This window comes from Gregarina niphandrodes (assembly GCF_000223845.1).
Source record: "Gregarina niphandrodes unplaced genomic scaffold scaffold00004, whole genome shotgun sequence".
In the NCBI taxonomy this organism is placed as follows: domain Eukaryota; phylum Apicomplexa; class Conoidasida; order Eugregarinorida; family Gregarinidae; genus Gregarina; species Gregarina niphandrodes.
This window is the reverse complement of record NW_011645775.1, coordinates 445,448-463,857: the sequence shown is the minus strand read 5'-3', so window position 1 is coordinate 463,857 and position 18,410 is coordinate 445,448. Positions and strand designations below refer to the sequence as shown.

At 56.0% G+C, this 18,410-nt stretch overlaps 11 protein-coding genes across 11 annotated transcripts; 4 read left to right on the top strand and 7 right to left on the bottom strand.

Annotated features, from left to right (window-relative positions):
* Window positions 1–541: 541 nt before the first annotated feature.
* GNI_034990 (hypothetical protein) lies at window positions 542–2,743 on the bottom strand (the record flags this gene model as incomplete). Its single annotated transcript, XM_011130961.1, has 2 exons — window positions 542–1,437; window positions 1,780–2,743. The coding sequence occupies 2 exons, from the start codon at window positions 2,741–2,743 to the stop codon at window positions 542–544; spliced, it is 1,860 nt and encodes a 619-aa protein (XP_011129263.1).
* Window positions 2,744–3,015: 272 nt separating this feature from the next.
* On the bottom strand, window positions 3,016–3,447 carry GNI_034980 (hypothetical protein; the record flags this gene model as incomplete). The annotated part of the gene is made up of 1 exon (XM_011130960.1): window positions 3,016–3,447. The coding sequence occupies one exon, from the start codon at window positions 3,445–3,447 to the stop codon at window positions 3,016–3,018; it is 432 nt and encodes a 143-aa protein (XP_011129262.1).
* Window positions 3,448–3,568: 121 nt separating this feature from the next.
* Window positions 3,569–3,910, bottom strand: GNI_034970 (hypothetical protein; the record flags this gene model as incomplete). Its single annotated transcript, XM_011130959.1, has 2 exons — window positions 3,569–3,683; window positions 3,813–3,910. 2 exons carry the CDS (start codon window positions 3,908–3,910, stop codon window positions 3,569–3,571), a joined length of 213 nt encoding a protein of 70 aa, XP_011129261.1.
* Window positions 3,911–4,515: 605 nt separating this feature from the next.
* GNI_034960 (putative ring domain protein) lies at window positions 4,516–5,275 on the top strand (the record flags this gene model as incomplete). Its single annotated transcript, XM_011130958.1, has 3 exons — window positions 4,516–4,747; window positions 4,903–4,933; window positions 4,972–5,275. The coding sequence occupies 3 exons, from the start codon at window positions 4,516–4,518 to the stop codon at window positions 5,273–5,275; spliced, it is 567 nt and encodes a 188-aa protein (XP_011129260.1).
* A 2,084-nt stretch (window positions 5,276–7,359) lies between these two features.
* Window positions 7,360–8,025, bottom strand: GNI_034950 (hypothetical protein; the record flags this gene model as incomplete). Its single annotated transcript, XM_011130957.1, has 2 exons — window positions 7,360–7,675; window positions 7,916–8,025. The coding sequence occupies 2 exons, from the start codon at window positions 8,023–8,025 to the stop codon at window positions 7,360–7,362; spliced, it is 426 nt and encodes a 141-aa protein (XP_011129259.1).
* A 218-nt stretch (window positions 8,026–8,243) lies between these two features.
* GNI_034940 (putative transmembrane protein) lies at window positions 8,244–8,825 on the top strand (the record flags this gene model as incomplete). The annotated part of the gene is made up of 1 exon (XM_011130956.1): window positions 8,244–8,825. One exon carries the CDS (start codon window positions 8,244–8,246, stop codon window positions 8,823–8,825), a length of 582 nt encoding a protein of 193 aa, XP_011129258.1.
* A 534-nt stretch (window positions 8,826–9,359) lies between these two features.
* GNI_034930 (protein tyrosine kinase) lies at window positions 9,360–11,547 on the bottom strand (the record flags this gene model as incomplete). The annotated part of the gene is made up of 2 exons (XM_011130955.1): window positions 9,360–10,976; window positions 11,062–11,547. 2 exons carry the CDS (start codon window positions 11,545–11,547, stop codon window positions 9,360–9,362), a joined length of 2,103 nt encoding a protein of 700 aa, XP_011129257.1.
* A 677-nt stretch (window positions 11,548–12,224) lies between these two features.
* GNI_034920 (pentapeptide repeat protein) lies at window positions 12,225–14,153 on the top strand (the record flags this gene model as incomplete). The annotated part of the gene is made up of 1 exon (XM_011130954.1): window positions 12,225–14,153. The coding sequence occupies one exon, from the start codon at window positions 12,225–12,227 to the stop codon at window positions 14,151–14,153; it is 1,929 nt and encodes a 642-aa protein (XP_011129256.1).
* Window positions 14,154–14,528: 375 nt separating this feature from the next.
* Window positions 14,529–15,182, bottom strand: GNI_034910 (hypothetical protein; the record flags this gene model as incomplete). Its single annotated transcript, XM_011130953.1, has 1 exon — window positions 14,529–15,182. The coding sequence occupies one exon, from the start codon at window positions 15,180–15,182 to the stop codon at window positions 14,529–14,531; it is 654 nt and encodes a 217-aa protein (XP_011129255.1).
* Window positions 15,183–16,235: 1,053 nt separating this feature from the next.
* GNI_034900 (hypothetical protein) lies at window positions 16,236–17,087 on the top strand (the record flags this gene model as incomplete). Its single annotated transcript, XM_011130952.1, has 1 exon — window positions 16,236–17,087. One exon carries the CDS (start codon window positions 16,236–16,238, stop codon window positions 17,085–17,087), a length of 852 nt encoding a protein of 283 aa, XP_011129254.1.
* Window positions 17,088–17,274: 187 nt separating this feature from the next.
* Window positions 17,275–17,838, bottom strand: GNI_034890 (putative transmembrane protein; the record flags this gene model as incomplete). The annotated part of the gene is made up of 1 exon (XM_011130951.1): window positions 17,275–17,838. One exon carries the CDS (start codon window positions 17,836–17,838, stop codon window positions 17,275–17,277), a length of 564 nt encoding a protein of 187 aa, XP_011129253.1.
* Between the last annotated feature and the right edge of the window lie 572 nt (window positions 17,839–18,410).

The window sequence follows — 18,410 nt, the reverse complement described above, 5'->3', positions numbered from 1 at the left end:
ACTATGATCATATTCCAACCACTATGATCATATTCCCACCACTATGGTCATATTCCACCACTATGATCATATCCCCCACTATGATCATATTCCACCACTATGATCATATTCCACCACTATGATCATATTCCCCCACTATGATCATATTCCCCCACTATGATCATATTCCACCACTATGATCATATTCCACCACTATGATCATATTCCACCACTATGATCATATTCCACCACTATGATTACTCCTCCCCTCTATCGCTATACTCCACTATGACAATACCCCGCTATGTAGAATTCGGAATCCGTATCGGGCTATCAAGGATAAGGAACTGTCATTGTTGTGCACTATAACTGATCCCGAGAAGAGTAAATACTGAACATTTGTCATGTGGAATGTCCTGCGGTCTTGATCTCTGGTTTGCCCTTTGGTTCTTTGGGGACGATCAAGTTACCCACCCGTTGATCTTGCGCGTCGGGTATTGGGACGTCTTCTTCTTGAGATGAATTTGGGTTAGCTGAGTAGCGGAATTGAGCGCACACGTGCTTAAGAAAATATATAGGCTAGTTCGAGCCCTCTATATTGTTGAATGAACCTGATGAGAAAAATTATGTCTTGTATGTCGGCCTGACGGTCGCTGGCGATAATTAGTGGTTCGGTGGATTGGTCGTTCCAGAGGGCGGCTATGGTGGTGGCTTTGACATGGAGTAGCATGGGTTCCTTAAGAAGTCGTCGGACTTTGACAGAAATATCGATGGCCCGAAGTCGTTCGAGGGGCAGTTCGCGGGCACTGCGGTCCTCCTCAGGACTGGCGACTTCAGAGCAGCATTCGTGTGGGGGTCGTTGGTACCGTTGTTGGTGTACGGGCAATCGGGTGATTAAGAAGTCACCTTCGTTGGATATGTAGAACTTGTACAGATCGAGGCGTGTGTTGCTGGAAAAGAACACCCACACATGGATGCCTTTCCGAGCCCGGAGGTACCGGTTCTCGCCCAACACACGTCGGTAGTGGCCCTTGTGCTTCCGCAAAATCTGGCCTAGCGAATTCAGCCGGCTCAGTTGCTGCTGTCCCGAACGAGGTCCTTTGTCAGGCCGGAATCCCGACCTCAGTCCCGACCGCGAATTTCCTCCACCAGACCGGGGAAACAACCCATACCGCTTAAGCAGACTCTTAGGCGGAGCGGCACCTACATCCGTGCCCGAACTCTTTCCCGATAGGCGCGACCCGTACCCGAATTGGACCCGCGGCTTAGCCGCTAAACGACGCTCCGCCGCCTCCATCAAGATCACACTCGTCTGGAAGTCTACGTGCTCCTTCGTCAACAACAAACCCGTCCCCTTCGCCCAATGCAACACCCGTTCCCACTCCCCAGTATCTTTCGTCAACTCCGTCGGAGCAGGACACACACCCGTCGGACCCGCAGATGAAACCGCGCTGCTGCCTAAATGAACTGCCCCAGTCGGCGTGGGTGTGCAGCACGCGCCTCCTGCCGAGTCCATCTCGCCCCCACGAACGCTGGCTGACCGCTCTTGAACTAACCGGTCTTGACCCGACCGGCCCTCCTCAGGCGTCGCCGGGTCGCCGAAGCCTCGCCTCCGGGTGACCCCAGCCAGCCCAGCAACCAGGACCTTGTTTCGTTCATAGCTGGACCGTTCATGACTGGACCGTTCATGACTGGACCGTTCATGACTGGACCGCCGATCCCGCCCTGGGCGTTCTTGACTGGACCGCCGTTCGTGACTAAGGCGTTCATGACGCCAGGACCGTCGCGAGCCCCCCTCACCGGTGGGATGCGACGTGGGGTAGGGCCGCATCCACGGGAGGAGCGTGATGCTCTGTTCGTACAACTCCAGCTCCTCTTCGGCATGCCAAGCAACGGGCGGCGGAGTACCCACAGTCCCGAAGGGCGTCGACCGTAGGTCCTCTAGAGGCACGACCGAGGACTCCCGCTTCTCCCACGACCGATCTGCCGTAGACGAGTACGAGGTGCTGTACACTGAACTACTCAGACTGCCTCCCAGCACAGAGTCGGTCGCAACCACCTCACCGCCCCGTCCGGGGCGTCCTAGACTGTCCAGATTCCGCCTTTCCATACCCCGGTTCTCGAGACCCCGGTTGTCGAGACCCCGGTTGTCGAGACCCCGGTTGTCGAGGTCCCGACTGTCTCGACTGCCGACGGATGAAGGCCGTGCCTCGGTGTCGGTAGAGGAGTACCGCGGCGGAGGAGGCGAACGGGGTTGGGAAGAGCGCGAGGACCGCCGGTAGCGCGGTTCATCGGCCGAGGAGCTATCATAGTAGAGCGAGGTTTCATACATGTGGGGCGGGTAGAGGTCTTCCTCGCAGCTGCCTTCACTCATGAAGACCCGTCGTGCCGTGAAGCCTTCGGGACTAACGCCCACAGATCGAGTGGGTAGAGACATCCGTTTGTACGGAACAGACTGCCGCACTGACCGTTGCACTTCGTTGAATATGGCACCCAAAGACTCCCCTCCCACACCACTCAGGTCACCACAAGCCATCGTACCGTTTCCACTGCCCGGACAGAAGACGCAACCACCAAAACCACGGCAGAACACGCAATTCAACGGCTCCGGATCCACTGCGATCCGAGCGCTCCCCAGCGCCGAGAGAAAAGGATCCAGCCGCAGCGAGTCGTCGACCTCACTCGTAACTTCCTCCACACTGCCGGCGTACACCAGATATTTTCGTCCAGAGAAAACTGGAGACTGTATATGACCTGCAGCCATACCTCTACCGGCCGCCACGCTTCCTACTACACTCCTGCCAGTCGCCAAACCCCTGCTCGTTGTGAAGCTGCTACTGTCCGGGCCGGCTGAACTTGTAGGGTTCGAGACCCTCCGTCCGCTGGCCCGCGGAGGAAAAGGCTTCGCACACGCCGGAGAAGCCACCGCCGAGGAAGCCACCGCCCGGCACGAAGAAGATCCCCAGGCTGCTGATGATCGCCTCTTCATTGAATACTCTTGGTCTGTTGTCGATGGCAAGTCTGTAGTGGACGGGATCACCGTAATGGCTGGCACTTGATGCTTCTGTTGAGGAGGCTTCTTATGCGAATCTGCTGAACCTCCTTGTCGTGAACCTCCTTGTCGTGAACCTCCTTGTCGTGAACCTCCTTGTCGTGAACCTCCTTGTCGTGAACCTCCTTGTCGTGAACCTCGTTGTCGTGAATCTCCTTGTCGTGAACCTCGTTGTCGTGAATCTCCTTGTCCTGATTCTCCTTTCTCATTTGATCCATTCTTGCCTGTTGAAGTATTTTGGTTATTCCTCTGATCTGAATTGCTCCGCCCCTCCAGAGATTGTTGGCATCCAAAGTCAGTCCCCCTGCCGTTTCTATGTTGTAGACTTGAATTTCTGGGGGGCGGTGAAATTGTAGACCACGTGGTGAAATCAACATAGTATATTGGAGTGCCAATTGAATCGGGCAGAAGGACATAGTTATTCATGTGAAAAAAAGGCCAGCTCTTACATGAGCAGTCCGCCCAGAAAGCTATTCATTCTGCCAAAGGAAAAAGGGACAGAAAATGCAAGCAAGCAGGCAGACCTTCATTAAGAGTTTAGGAGATTACTCGACGTTGCAATGCAGTCGTCGCTTTCCTTTGGATGGGTGACGTTATATGTAACAGCTTGGGACATTCCACGTTGCATTTGCAAACCGGACATTTAACAGATCTGCTCGATAAAGATTATTTGTGTGTACCCAGCAACCAAAATGTTACTCATTAAGTCAGCAACCAAAATGTTCGTCGGCAATATTAGTCAGTAGCAAATTAGTGTGTCAGGTAGTGAGTGAGTTCTTACGTGCTTAGCCACTTCTTAATACATCGGCTGTGAAAATGATGAACGCACGGCAGCCATTTTATTTTGTCACCTTGATTAAATTCTTCTAAACAGATCATGCAGTAATTCCTAAATGAAGCTGAACAGAAACGGATTGCCCTAGATTAAGGTGTGCTTACCATGATGATCTTCATAACTAGTGACGGGCAGTGCGTCTAATATAGCCCTATGGCATCCTTGAGGTTCTTTTGTAATAACCTGTAGTCGTGCATATAGCGTGCCGGTCGGTTGATAGAACTGGGGAGTGTGTGCTTTGGTGTGTTAGTCATACCATGCCCTGATAGCCGAGCAGACTAGTAATGAAAAGCTGGCCGTCCTCCGGTGATGTGATGGGCGAGGGTCTTCGGCATGGAGGCGAAGGGGGCGGTGGTCTTCGGAACGTAGGAGAGGGTGTATTTTCGTCTTCACATGGTCGCGCTACCGGCCTGACTATTTCAGTGGTTTCCGTAAATCCACCCAGTAGGTCACTAAATCTAGAGAACCGTGCCGGTAAACTGGTTCGTCGATTAGCCATTTTGTTCTCGTAAAATTAACGCATTAGACCTCAACTAAAAATCGCTCGATCGGTTCGTGTAATCGGAACTGGAAGTTCAAGCTCGCTCCCCCACACAACCGAGAACAGGGATTAACAAAAAGGGTTACAGGGATTTTAGGTAGTTGGAAAATGTACGTTTGTCACGCCTGTAGACGGCGAACTCAGGCCGTCCATACAGGTCCGAATGAGCTTGCCTGTGTGCGTTGTGGTATCGTCGGATTCGTAGAAGAATTGGATCCGCAAGAAGCGGAGTCCCCCAGAATGCGACGCACGGTTAGCGAACAAGAAAGAGAAGAAGCAGCCCGCTACGCAAACCCATTTACCCTACTCTCCGCCCTAATGCGAGACATACCCATGGAAAGTAAGCTACCATCTCCCGGGCAAGAGGACACCCAGGCAAGCTGCCTCCCCAGCCCCGGCAAACTGCCCGATTGTAACTCTCTCCAGTTAGTTCGCCCGACCGGCGGATCACCGTGATTACAAGGGGAGGGCCATCAGTCGGAACTGCTTTTCTAGGCTCACCAGATTCGTTTCTACAATTCCTACCGTAAGAAATAATATGGCAAGTGATCATCTGTGATGCAGGGATGCTATGACTCGAATAACCAGGGACAATCTGCACAACCTTGTATATTACATCCTGGCCCAGCAACAAGGTAGCGACGGACCGCCTCCAGCTGCAAGGTCGGTACTAGAAAGTCTGCCAAAGGAAGTCCTCACTCCTGAAAGAGCCAAGGCAGGCGAGGAGTGTGCCATTTGTCAAGATGAATTCAAGGCGGGCGAGGAAGTCACCCACATGTCCCGGGACAGGAGCCTTTGTCCCCACTTCTTTCACACACGCTGTATTGTACCTTGGCTAGAACGGGTTAGTGAAACACTTAGCATGTGAAACACTATTTTTAAGTCACACACACTTCTCCTTGCCAACGGCGCATGGTGGTCACTGATTGCGTATTCTTTAGCACAATACCTGTTGTATATGCCGGTTCCAATTGCCGACGGACGATGAGGCTTACGAACGGAGACGAGATGTGCTGCAGTCAAACTTGAGCCGTTCCTTGTCGAGTCAAAACCGGGAGAGTCCAAATGCAACCTACCAAAACACAACCTTGCCTGCCCGGTTTCCTTCCCGGCCCGTACAGTCGACGCAAACTGGTGTTCGGCCTAGTCCAGGGAACTTGCGCCCGTCAATGGTCAGTCAGGGAGGTTACGCAGCCCGACCGTTTACAGTGACGGGGAGTAGGGATGAGCCATCGTATGCGCATGTGGCCAATTACAACAACAACAACCGGGAGGCCAGCAGAGGTTTGCGCACCGTCACGAGTGGGTCGTCGGAGAGTTCGGCACGATACCCGGGGTCCTCAAGTGTTTCTCCCATGAGGATGCGTTCTCCGCCGAATAGTATGGAGTCGCTGCGCTCTAGACAGGGGTCAGCTCCCATCCATGGGTCTGCTCCCATTCATAGGTCTCCCCCGATTCCTGGGTCTGCCCCCGTTCAGGGATCTGTCCGCATTGAGGGGTCTTCTCCCGGCCATCGTGGCTCTACCGATTATTCTAACGGAGCTTCCCTTACTCGTAATGGATCAACCGGAATATCCTCCAGGTCGGCCACTAGGTCCCAGCGACCCTTTAGCAGCGGGCAGTTCGCCTACCAGCGACCAGAACAGTCGCTGACTGGGAACCACGCCTCGGCCAGCAGTCCTTCACCCACTCGTCCTGGCCCTTCAGGACGTCGACCGTCGACTTCTGTGGGCCGCACAGACAATCGAACAAACACTGCACCGCCCAACATGGCACCGCCCACCACACAGTCTCGACGAATGGGGGGAACTCGGGACGCGTCGCCGGCGGAGATCCGACCCCGAGCCCCACAACCCTACAGTAGTACCCAGCCACCGGCACCCTCTCGGACCTCCTCAGCCCACACGCCTCTCCAAGGACTTCTGGGCGACCTGCGTGATGGATGGAACCGAATATTTAGAATCTGAGGACCAACTCACCCACACTGATTTAACTCTGCGTCTGAACGTTAGACGTCTGAACGTTAGACGTCTGAACGTTAGACGTCAGAGCCTAGGCGTCAGAGCCTAGGCATTAGTTCGCGTATTAAATAAAAGCAGTTCGGTTCAATACCAATCGATATAGTCTGTCGACATATTCAGGTCAACAAGGCGACATAATCTTCCACGACAGGCAGCTGGCTGGCACTTGGACCACTAACTGAGGAGCGACCCCTTCGACTCTATGTAAATCTCTTCAGTTCTATGTGGCTACCCCTATACTGCCGGGACCCCTATACTGCCGGGACCCCTGTACTGCTAGGACTGTGAGCAACATTTTTTCGGGGACATATCGCAAGACAGGCCGTGTGGCGGCCCACAGGTATCCAGGCACTGCGATTCAAAACCTGCTTTGTCGCCTTCTCGCTGGCTACCTGGCCTCTCCCAGGGGCCTACCCTTCCTGTCCTGATTCTCTGGCCCAATCCTCATCCTCGGCCATACCTCTATTCTCAGCACTCATTCTATTTTCACTTGAGCGCACTTCAGGCGGCGCACTCACTTCAGGCGGCGCACTCACTTCAGGCGCGCTTTGGAAGTTGCACCCCCATTAGAACAGGCGCGGTCGAGCAGCACTTCTCACAGCTCCTGCAGCCATCGCCTGCTGGCGAAGCCACTGACCGGACTTGTCTTCTTTCTTACCTTCCAGTTTTGGGCCTGTCCAGGGCAGTCTAACCTTCACCGCCTCGTAAAGGTAGATGTGTGTGCATTCAGCCCCTCCATCACCGTAGAAAGAGACATGCTTGTTCACGCGGGGCGTACGATGCCCAACATGGATTCGCAACGAAGATCTCATCTGAGTCGCCAGACGAGTCTCTTCTCCCACAGACTCCTCGTCGTCTAAAGAAATCTTAAACTCTCACCCCCCGAGGCTCTCGCCCTCTGTCAGTTTTCACCCGAGGGTGCACTAGAACCCTATACCAGTGTGTCACAATAAACTGGCTTACCAGTGGCGGTGGTAGTGGAATCCTTGGTCGCCAGAACCTTTCCGACCTGTTCGTTCTTATATAGCTCTTCGAGCAAGTTAACGCCGATCACTCTCGCACTTGGCTTCTTGTCAATGAATTTCTTTGCAGCAGCAGGTTTGCCTGGCTTCTCTCTCTTAATAATCAAACCCTTCAAATCTTCTTCAGTTAAAGCCGTTTCGCGGACGAGCGTACCCTTTACCTCGCCAGCACTATTTGACTCCGCTCGATTAGAGGGCTTATTAACTTGCTTGTTTTCTTTCAATCTAACACAAACAGGTTGTCTCGCGTGTGCACACACGTGTGTGGAACCGGTGGGGAGTCCGAGGCTACGGAAGCCACAGCGGCTTCCGACAGCCCCAGCGGCTGTGTCGGGCACGTAAGTGTGTTTGGGACAACCGTGGGGACAACCGTATTGGTACACAAAGCCGGTTTTGTGCTTCGTGCTCAAGGCAGCCTTAGTGAAAGCCGCTCGCCGATCTCCAATAGGGGGCATGCAGGCTTACCTTGACTCCACCTCTTCGAGGGAGTTGGTCACAACCGTCTTGGTCGCTGCGCCATGTTTATGTGCCAGCGCGGCAGTGAACCGAGCCTTTAAAAAGCTTTTCGTTGTCATTCTCCTCAAATAAAAAATCTTGGACCTGACGACGTGCAGAGCAGGGCCCGGTCCCGGAAGCTCTCTTTCTTGCTCCGAGCTCCCCTTGCCTCCCCACCCCCTTGGTCAGACCCGAAAGCTTCCCCCTTTGCCAGGCCTGATTAGATGGGCTCGCTTGTGCCGGACCCCTGTCCTGGTTCCGGACCTGCGCGGAAAGTGCGTGTTTGACCCAGTCCCAAATGTTGCTTCTGCTGTTGTTGTTGTTGCCAGTGATGCCGCTGGGGGGGATGGTGCCTGCGGCCGCATACATCATCATGTCGGACGTCTTCTGGTCAGGTGGTTTGCGTCGGTTTATCGTGGATGCCATGACGAAGCAGAAATGCTTCGAAACGGACGAACTAAATACAACTGTGTTCCGGTCTGAGGTGCAACCATTCCGTGAGTTTTATTCCGAGTACTCGCGACTGCTCTACTCCCTATCCGGTATCTCGCAACTCCTTGGATCCCGCAAGCGACTGCAGTACTTGTACACGGCCTCGCTTCTGGAACTGCTCGACAACTGCCTAGTCGCAGCTAACCCCGACGACTTGGCGTACCAGTCAGACTTCCGCAAACGAATTTTGGCCAAAGTCGGACCCCTCTGGACCTGGGTGGACGACGATCAAACATTGCTTTCTCAAGACCAGTCAAAGACGCTGCCGCCCATGGCAGACCCCTCCCCAACCGCCATTTGCATTAGGTCCAGCATTTGCGAAGCAGTTTTGGAACATTTCTGCTATCGCACACCACAGCTTTGCGAAACCTCCGTTGAGATGCCATAACCAGGTCCACAACCTTTCAGGTCCACGACCTTCCAGGTCCACAACCTTCCAGGTCCACAACCTTCCAGGTCCACAACCTTCCAGGTCCACAACCTTCCAAATCCACAACCTTCCACTTGACACAGACAGTGTGAGCACCCGCGCCCGGAGAACACAGTTTTCAGCTGAAGAACTGTTCTTTGTTGAAGCCGTTCCATTTCTTCTGAACTCGTTGAGCTCCTTAACGGTCGCCCTCGAGCGACACGTCCCGGGATACCTCTTGAGCGCGTTCCCCCCCGTGAGCCAGGCGGGTCTTGACGGATCGTGTGCTTGGTCTTTGACAGATGGTAAGCTTGTGTGAGCCGGCGAGACAAGGGCTTGCGAGAGGGGTCGGGTGGTGATGGCCGCCGGCGGGGATGGAGACGAGTGAGTGGTTGTCGGGTAGTCCAGGGGCGGTGCACAAGTTAACCGTGTCTATGACAGACTTGAGAAAAAATATTAAGAGGCGCGCCGCTGCTGGAAGCGTTTGGACAACTGGGGGTGTTTGGACCGCGGCTAGTGGTGTTCAGAGCCGCAGGAGGTGCTTGGTGTTTTGCAAGTGGCGGCAGTGTAGATGGATTTTTGGAGGAGGCGGCGGAGCGAGTGGTCGGTGGTGGAGTGGTCGTTAAGTTTGTGCGCAGAGAGTTTTGGGACGACGGCGAAGCGTGCTGTGAAGCGTAGTAGAGCGTTGAAGATGCGTCCGAGTGCGTCATCGACTTCGCGCGCGGTAGGTCGCGACATTATGTCTTGACTGAGAGCGCGGTGCATCAGCGAGTAAAGTTGGTCGGCAATTCTCGCGCCCAAACTTCCCCACCCCTGCCGGAGCCGCAATAGCGAAGCCAGCGAGGGAACCTCGCCGGTTGTGCCCGATCGGGAAGCGGACTCTGAGCCTGCAGTCCGAGAACTGTAGCCGGCAGTACCCCGACTGGTAGCACCTCGACTGGCGGTACCACGAGTGGCGGCGGTACCTCGACTGGTGACGGTACCTCGACTGGTGGCGCTTCGACTCGTAGCGACCATCTTTGGTCGGCCCGCGCGTCCGCGAGAAAACTCGGAGGAGCCGGAGCTCATGTCTCGGTGCTCGTCGGTTCCGTTGCTTGAGGTAGCAGCGTAGCTACCACCGTTGCTACCCCAGTCGGTGTGGTCGCTGAAGGAGACGACGGCTTTGAACATATGCGGCTGGGAGTAGAGTTCCGTTGCGATCACATCATTCACATTGAAGACCGTGCCGCCAGAACGTAGCAGGATAAGGCTGTCCAGATAAGCGCCAACAGCGTCAATCCACTCCTGCAACTTTTTGGTCGAAAGCGGCCGTCGTCTGCGACAACCCGGACATTCCGTCAGCGTACTCTTCCCACTGTCCCACATACCCAAACAAGCCACCGCCAACAACGCCAAGTCAGACACTTCCGCACGGCCTTCTTTGCACTCACAGGACGGACACACACACTGTCCTGCCGCGCGTCCATGCTCCGCGCAACGTAACTGCTGCGTCGGGTCCTGCGATCGTCCTGGTGCCTGTACCAACTTGCACGGTGGACCCGGGTTACTGGTGGACGCCGCAGCAATCGGTGGCGGCCGGTTCGGTCGGTGATCGCAAAACACATCCACATCCCAAGCACCTGCGTAACCGCCTGGACAATTGCCGCCTGGAGAACCACCTGGAGAACTGCCAGCGACGGAACTATGTGGAGAATTATTTCGCGAACCGCCAACACCGGAACCACCAATTGCAGAGCAATTATTCCCAGATTCACGTGGCGACCTTGATGGCCCTCCTCCCCGGGACGCAGCGTAAGCTGGCGATGTACGACCATTTCTGTCCATTAGAATTACCGCGTCTGTATACCTTAGAGCGTAGGTCATCAAGTCCGTGGTCGATTGCGTCCGATCCGTGGGCAGACAGGGTGAACCAGTCTCTTGAGCAAACTCCCGGAAATGGTCATAAAATCTCGTAGCAGATTTTTGCAGCTCAGGACTATGCCGGACCATTTGAGATGCCTCGTCAAAATCAAAGACCGTCAGTCGACCAAATACAGAGTTTGACGGGGCTAGACGAAATCCGAAATTCTCAGCAAGTATCTCACCATGGAAAATATTCATCTCGTGCAACTCCGATACTATTCTGCTCAACTACATTGAAACTGAATTTGACTCGGGGGAGGGACTGTAGGGTAGAGGGTAGAGGAAGTCTGCAGGGTAGAGGGAGTGATCTTACCTGTGAGGTCCAATTGAGTCTATACAGGAGTTGCAGAAACGGTGGTGGGTTGAATTCAGCATTAGGTTTTAGTAATACGTTTTGAAGGCTGGGGCCTCGAATGGCTTCTAGGACGATTCCTTTGTATGTCTGAGCCACCCCCCAGCCAAGTAATTTGACGACGTTACTGGAGGTGTTGCATTGGAGGTGTGATAAAACGGCAATCTCTCTGGCAAAGTCGTCTCTGGGTTGGCGTATGAATTGTGTGATCGAAGCTTCGGTGGGTACTGGACTGCCGGGTACGGAGTGGTGGAGTTTTACAACGAGCTCTTTGCCTTCCTTATTCACGAGTAAGACCATCGTATTCTCCTTCCGGCTGAGGATGCCAACTAAAGGCAGAGCTGATAGATCGAAGTAGCGGAGATCCACTTCGCTAGGAGCATTAGCGGGGCCACATTGCTCCCGCGGGTCTATGCTTATGTTTCTAATATCTTCTTGCTGGAGCATGATCCATTTTTTTTCGGAAAATCCATGTCCGTAAACGAACCGGCTTATTTGCCTCAAGGAGGCCAATGCTTGGTAGAGACCAAGGTGTCCGTCAGCCCCTGGGCATGTGTCTCAGGTCTCGTCACGGGAGGTCTAATCGGCTACCTTTTTGGCCGCCATCGACGCGGTCAGCTCTGGGGCAGCAGACGGCTTAAAAGATCCGACCAAACCGACCAAGACGTCATCGAGCAGCAAGTCGTGCAGGCAATCGCACAACAACCGCCGATGGTACGCCAGCACTTTTTCGCAACCACACACGTGTGTAAGAACACGCCTGAACATGAGATGTGTTAAACAATGCTCTTTTAGGCCCAGCCCGCCGCGGGGGTCAATGCGGCTTCGGTCATGGCGACGTCGGTGATGTCACCGCCAGCTCCGGTTGTGCTAGATCAGGCTGAATCGATGCAGATGTTGCCGAGTCGCTCCCGCACTGTGTGTCAGTGCGACCCACCTTGCCCGTCGGGCACCTGCCAGTTCGCCACTGCTTGTCAGTGTGCCTGCCAGTGCGGTCGCTCGTGCGACTGTGGCCACGCATGTCAGCAAGGCCACCATCAGGGACACTCGGCTGTCGAGGTGCGACGGAAGGCGCGACGGGGTTGCCGGGTAGATGTGTACCCAGGCTGCTGCACTTTTTGCAAATGACCAGAACTCCACCCCCTGTGGCGTCGGCAGGGCGGCTGGCTGACTTTCAAAAGAACACGCTGGCTGCCACGACGCCCATGGAGGTACTCAACCAAACCGAGGAAGCCGTAGCCCTCATCACGGAATCTGCTAAGCACGTTGATGCCAATCTCACAACTAAACTCAGCACTCTGGCACAGGCTCTCAGACGAGAATCCAACAAAGTGCGTGGACTCAAACCCATGCCCGACCTAATCATCGATATCGAAGAAGGAGCCGACCTAACTGGACCTGACCTAACCAGGTCCGACTTAACCAGGGCCGACCTAACCAGGTCCGACTTAACACCCAGGGCCACGAGGGTCGGGCCCGGGAATGCAAGGAGCCCCTTGCAACCTTCGAACGCCACGCCCCAACCACCCCATTCTACACTACTATCCAATCCCACACCTAATGTTACACTACCACCCAGTGCTGCCGGTGCTGCACTACTATCAGCTAATGCTGTAACGCCTGGTGCCACACTACCTGCCACACAGCACGCTAACGCGCTGCGGGGGCTGGTCGTCAGCCGTGCATCTGGGCAGGTGCATGGTCCGGAAGTTGTGTCGATTCCCATGCCGGCGGACGCGCCGGCTCGCACGCCGGGAATGCTGACGGTCACCCCTGCGAGTCCTCGGGCGGCGACAGCCAAGCGATCCCCGCCGGGCGCCGCGCTCTTGGCCGCGTCCGCGCAGCCTTCCGGCGCCGGGGCAGGACCCGCCGGCACCGGGGCAGGACCCGCCGGCACCGGGGCAGGACCCGCGGCGGTTCCTGGGTCTGTAGCGGGTCAGCTGCGCCCCGGCGGCCTAGACGAGCCTTTGACGACCGATTGGGGCCGTGCCTCCTTCGACCTATTCGAGCCGCCCTTCCAGAGCCAAGCCCGGGACCAGCGACCAAGGACCCAACTACAACCAGGCTCTGGACCGGGACCGGCATCCGGGTCTGGACCAGGACTAGGACTGGGACCAGGACCGGGCAAGACACGCGTGCCAGCGTACCTAAAGCCGACGGCTGCGTCCACCGAGCGGTCGCCGGGCCGCAAACCGCCGCCACCCGGACAGCAGCCACCGGCGGCTTCGCCAGCGGCGCCTTCGCCGCTCTCCGGTTCCGGACCGAGTTCCTCGCCGACATCGCTCCTAGGCGCCGCGGTACCGGAGCCGCCCGGCTTGGTCGAGGACCAGGGGGGACACAAAGACCCGGGACGCGGTAGTCGTGTGCGATCGCATCGCACACGCTCGCAACCAAGAACCGGACCCTACTATGCTGCCTATGACCCCAGCAACCAAGCGACCAACCCGAGCCCGACGGCCAACCCGAATCAAATGACTACCTCGAATCCAATGACCCGCCCTGGCTCGATCACTGGTCCGGCGAGTGGATCAACGAGCGGTCCGGTGAGTGGTGAAGCGTATGGTTCTCAGATGCAGTACGGTCCGCAGGGTTATCAAATGAGTGGTGGCCAAATGGGGAGTCAAGCGGGTTACCTACCGTATGCGCAGTCCGGTGCGATGCCCTATCCCGTGGCTGGTTATGCGGCGGGGTACGGGCCCGCGGGAGGGTTCAGTGGTCCTCAATTTTACGGTGGTTGGTCGACCCAGCCGCCGTATGCTCAGCCACCCTACGGACAATACCTCCAGCAACCAGGTTACGGTAACGGACAGCCAGGCTATGGTGCTGGACAACCCGGCTATGGAACCGGGCAACAGGCCTATGGGTTTGCCCCGTCCTTCGACTATTACGGCACCGCGAATCACATGATGACCCGCGGCTTTAACCCCAACCCTACGCTCCAGCCGCCCGCAACTACGTTTGTGGGCGAACCGATCATTGGGCCCAACGGCGGCTATAACTCGCCCCACTCTTCCGCAGTGCGCCTGGAAGAAAACCAGTTTCGCCCACAGTAACTTAGCTAGCTAGTACAATTATGCACTCCGGACTTTGCCCTCTGGGAGAGTCTTTGCGTCTGAGAGGGACTTTGCCCTCTGGGAGAGTCTTTGCGTCTGAGAGGGACTTTGCCTTCTGGGAGGGACTTTGCGTCTGGGTGGGACTTTGCCTTCTGGGAGGGACTTTGCGTCTGGGTGGAGTTGGTTGCGTCAACTATGCCACGTTGGAACATGAACATGAGATGACTTTGAAAAAGTCTGTCAAAAACCAACCAGTAAGTACTGTGGCCGCAGCTAGAGTTGCAACTGCCACTGGTCGGCATCGGGCTTCGAATGCATCGGCCTCAACTCGAGGCTGATTCCCACGAGGCTTCCGCGACGTCACAAGTGGGCTACTTATTCGTAGTGCTTTTCGACCGCATGGACTGTACAGTAGACAAGGAAGACAGCAAGGAGGAGCCAGGAAGTGCAGAACGTCGGTACAAGAGGGTTAATTTCACCCAGGAACTTGCTGACTTTGGCCCCCGTTGATCGCGGTCTGCCCTCCACAATAATGTCGATGCCATCACGCTCGGCGCAGGATCTGAGCAACTCCCGCAGCTCCCGCATCTCCTCATTTAGCCGTTCCTCGTTTGTCGCGATGAACCCATCTTCAACCCTGGCGCTCGTGCTAAACCCCCATTCGACTGGCATCTGATTTGAGATTTCGGCACTTTCGCTCTTCGTTAGGACTTTCGAGAACACCAACTCCGTCTTTGCGGCCGCCGGATCCGCGACTGGCAGGTCAGCGACCATCAGGCTCGACGCGCCGAACATCTGTGCTCCCAGTGCGTCAAGCAACTCACGTCTAGTCGCCTCTGGGTTGTCGGTATATATGCGCTTATCCCCACCCGTGAACAGGGCCTCTACGAAGTCGTTTACCGACTGCCAGGACGCTGCCTCCACTGGCCAAGTTCCAGGTGACGCCAGAAACCTGATTCCATTCGCGTCGTGCAGCCAGTCAAATGTTCCCAGCAAAGACCCTTTCAGAACCAACGTCTTCGGGACCATAGCTACTGCCAAAGCAACCGGCGTGGGACGACTGGGGCAACGCAGCCCAATCATCCAAGGAATACACTCTTCAACGCCGGGAAGGATCCCCTCAGGGTTCACCAAGGCTGCTATCAATCCCGCCCACTCCAACCACCCATTAGACTTGGACGCTGCACGGAGTATCATTGTCCGAAAATATTACACAACCGCTATTACCGTGGATGTAATTAGCAGGTCGCCGATGTCCAGGGCAATGACGCTTGGTTCGCCCATGGTGGTCGCCGTGTCCGATGTCGTCCTATGGTGGTCGTTCTATATGAAAGAAGGAAACCTCTCTCCTGCTGTTAGTTAATCTTCGCCGCCTTGTACACTTCTTTTCTTCTGCAACGCGTTGACGGTGGTAGCTCGCGGTCTCATGATGCACACGTTGGTGGCGCCCGCCGTCTGCACCACACCTACTGCATCGCGGCTCTCACATGCCTGCAGTCCTTATCGAAGTAACCTATTTGGCACACCTACCACGCCGACGGGTGGATTGAAGTCGCTTCCTCCCATCTTCTCTTCTTCCACCGTGGGGTGGGCCTCCTGGTAGTGGATGCAGACTTCTGCGAGCCTCCCAAAGAGTCCGCTCGGATCATCAGGAGGGCCAATGAGGTCCTCCGGGCAAGCAGGTTATCCTTTCGGACGGCAGTTTCGCCGCCATCAACAGAAAATGCGCCGCGAGCGCAGCGTCGATGAGGCGAGCGAGCGCAGCGTCGATGAGGCGAGCGCGAATAGGGCTTCCTCCTGCGTCTGCTGCGCCGCACCATCCGACGTATGCGCTCGGAGGAAACGTCGTAGCGTTCCGCTGCGAGATTCTCTCCCCGAGTGCCCCAACCCTCGTCTGGTCGCCTTCCGGTTGTCGCTGCACAAGCTCTTCTCCCCGCTTGCGACTCCACAAACTTCTGGACAGACTTACTTCCGAACCATCGTCTCTCTGGCTAACCCCTCCGGCTACTCAGCCACACGACTCTAACTCGTATCTGGTTGCCACATTTCTTCTGGGAGTGACTTAGCGTTTGGGAGTGCACCATGCGATGGCTGGCTTTCATTGTGGGAAGTAGCGGGTTGGCGCCAACGCGTGCTGTGGCGGATTTGGGATTGGTGGTGGCTCCGGAGTTGTCGGATGCACGTGCTTTGTATACGGGGCTGAATTTGATTTTTGAGACGCATCGTTTGTTTGGTGAAAGTTTCCCAAAAAATGCGCAGGAACATGCACGGACCTACGGTGTTAGAGTAGGCACGCATCGGCTCATGGAGGCACTGGACGGGATTGAGGTTTTACCGACGGCACCGGGTGACGAGGAGTTGCACGCAGAAGAGTTGACGCGTTCGGTATTGATAGCGCGCGTGCTGGGAGAGATCGTGAGTTCAGCAGAGGCGAATCGGCGTGTCGTACTCGGTCGATCTAGTCGGCAGGTACTTGCAGCCGCAGCCTTCTCTGCCTACTTCCTTCACATGACTCCCGACCATATGGCCCGTCTTACGCAGTTTGTTGAGTACACTCTCAATAAACTCGTCGAACTCAATCTCTTCCTCCTACTCACTGCCGATCGGGGCGGACCCGTACAAGATCTACACAGCCTCAGTGCCATCCCAGCCACCATCACCTGCGACTGGTGGGACCTCTACAAACCTGTCGCACATATTCAACGTCTCCTCGCACCAGACGCGAAATTCGAGAACATCTTTGAGAACCTCAGGTCCCCACCCAGACCCAGTAAGCATGAGGCATGGCGGACTGGGAAGAAAGAGCAGGCGGCAGCTGGGGATGTCGGGGGAACAGGGCAGTCGAGGGAACCGGCATTTTCTCAGGGCGCACTAATGTGTACGACAACAACAGCCGACGGGCCCCCACGGATGAGGAGGCAGACAAGTTCATAATCGTTGACGACCGCCAACACGTCCACACTCATGCGGGGGACGATGAAGAGCAGTGGGAATGGCATGGCTGACCACACTAGTGTGTGGTGGGTGCCCTTCGCGCTGGGTGCCCTTCGCGCTGGGTGCCCTTCGCGCTGACTGACCTGTGTAGTTAAAATGTGTACAGGTCCCGGCCGACCGTTGCGTGCTATATGGCAATGACCTCTGGTTTCCTCCGCGCCGAGGAAACGGGGGAGAGGCTGTCATCGACTGGCGAGGCGACGGCATGCGGGGAGGCACCCACGTAGGGCGGATCTTTCGCGGAGGCCGCGACAAAGACTTTGGGTGGCATCGCACGCTCGGTCGGCGTGACGCTGCCGGTCGTCGCCGCTTCTTCCGTTTTGGCGGCCGCGGCTACCTGGGGCTTGTCCGTTTCCGTCCAGGCGGCCGTTTCCGACTTGGCGGCGGCCGTTTCCGACTTGGCGGCGGCCGTTTCCGACATGGCGGCGGCAGTTTCCGTGCAGGCGGCAGCCCCCGACTTGGGTCTGTGCCATTTATTGTGGTGTTCAGGTTTGGAGATTTTCCAGCGTGGTGACTCGAAGTTGCCGTTGCGGCACGGCATCACGTCACGCATCCGGTCGCCATAACAGAGGACGTCGAGACAGCCGCAGATCAAGAAGCTGGCCGGAATGGTTACCAGAGCACAGGCCGCTCCAAACAATGATCCGATGATCGTCAGATTGATTTGATTAGTCGGTAGACAATGGTGCATTCTCTAAGCATGCCCGTCGAGGAAGTGTTTCGGGCGTGAAATAATCGTGAGTGATGAAGGGAACCCGTAGGTGTGAAGGGAACCCGTAGGTGTGAAGGGAACCCGTAGGTGTGAAGGGAACCCGTAGGTGTGGGTTAGTAGATGACAGGATCGTAGCTGTGACGGCCACCAAAAGTAAGTAAAGTGTGTTCGGGACTGCATCCCACTCGCGTGCGCGCTGTGTGTTTCGGTGAGTGTTAAATGAGCGGTTTCTGTCTCGTGTGAGAGTGCCGTGTTCCCGTGTGTGCCGAAGTTGAGTGTTAAGCCGGTGGTGCGGGGATGTCAGTGTTGGAGGAGCTCGGCGGTGAGTTCGGCCTCGTCATGGGTGGGGAAGCTCATGCCGTCGCCCCTACCGAAGTCGATGGGGAGTAGCCAGACGAGAGGTGTGGGTCCGAGGACTTGTTGGAGGTTGCGGTACCAGCCTACATCCCAGTTAACGGACGAGCCGATACGTGCTTTAGAGCTCTTTTCGCAGAACTCGAGCGTGGTCTGGTTGTGTCCGGCGTTGATGAGTAGAAACGTGAGATAGAAGG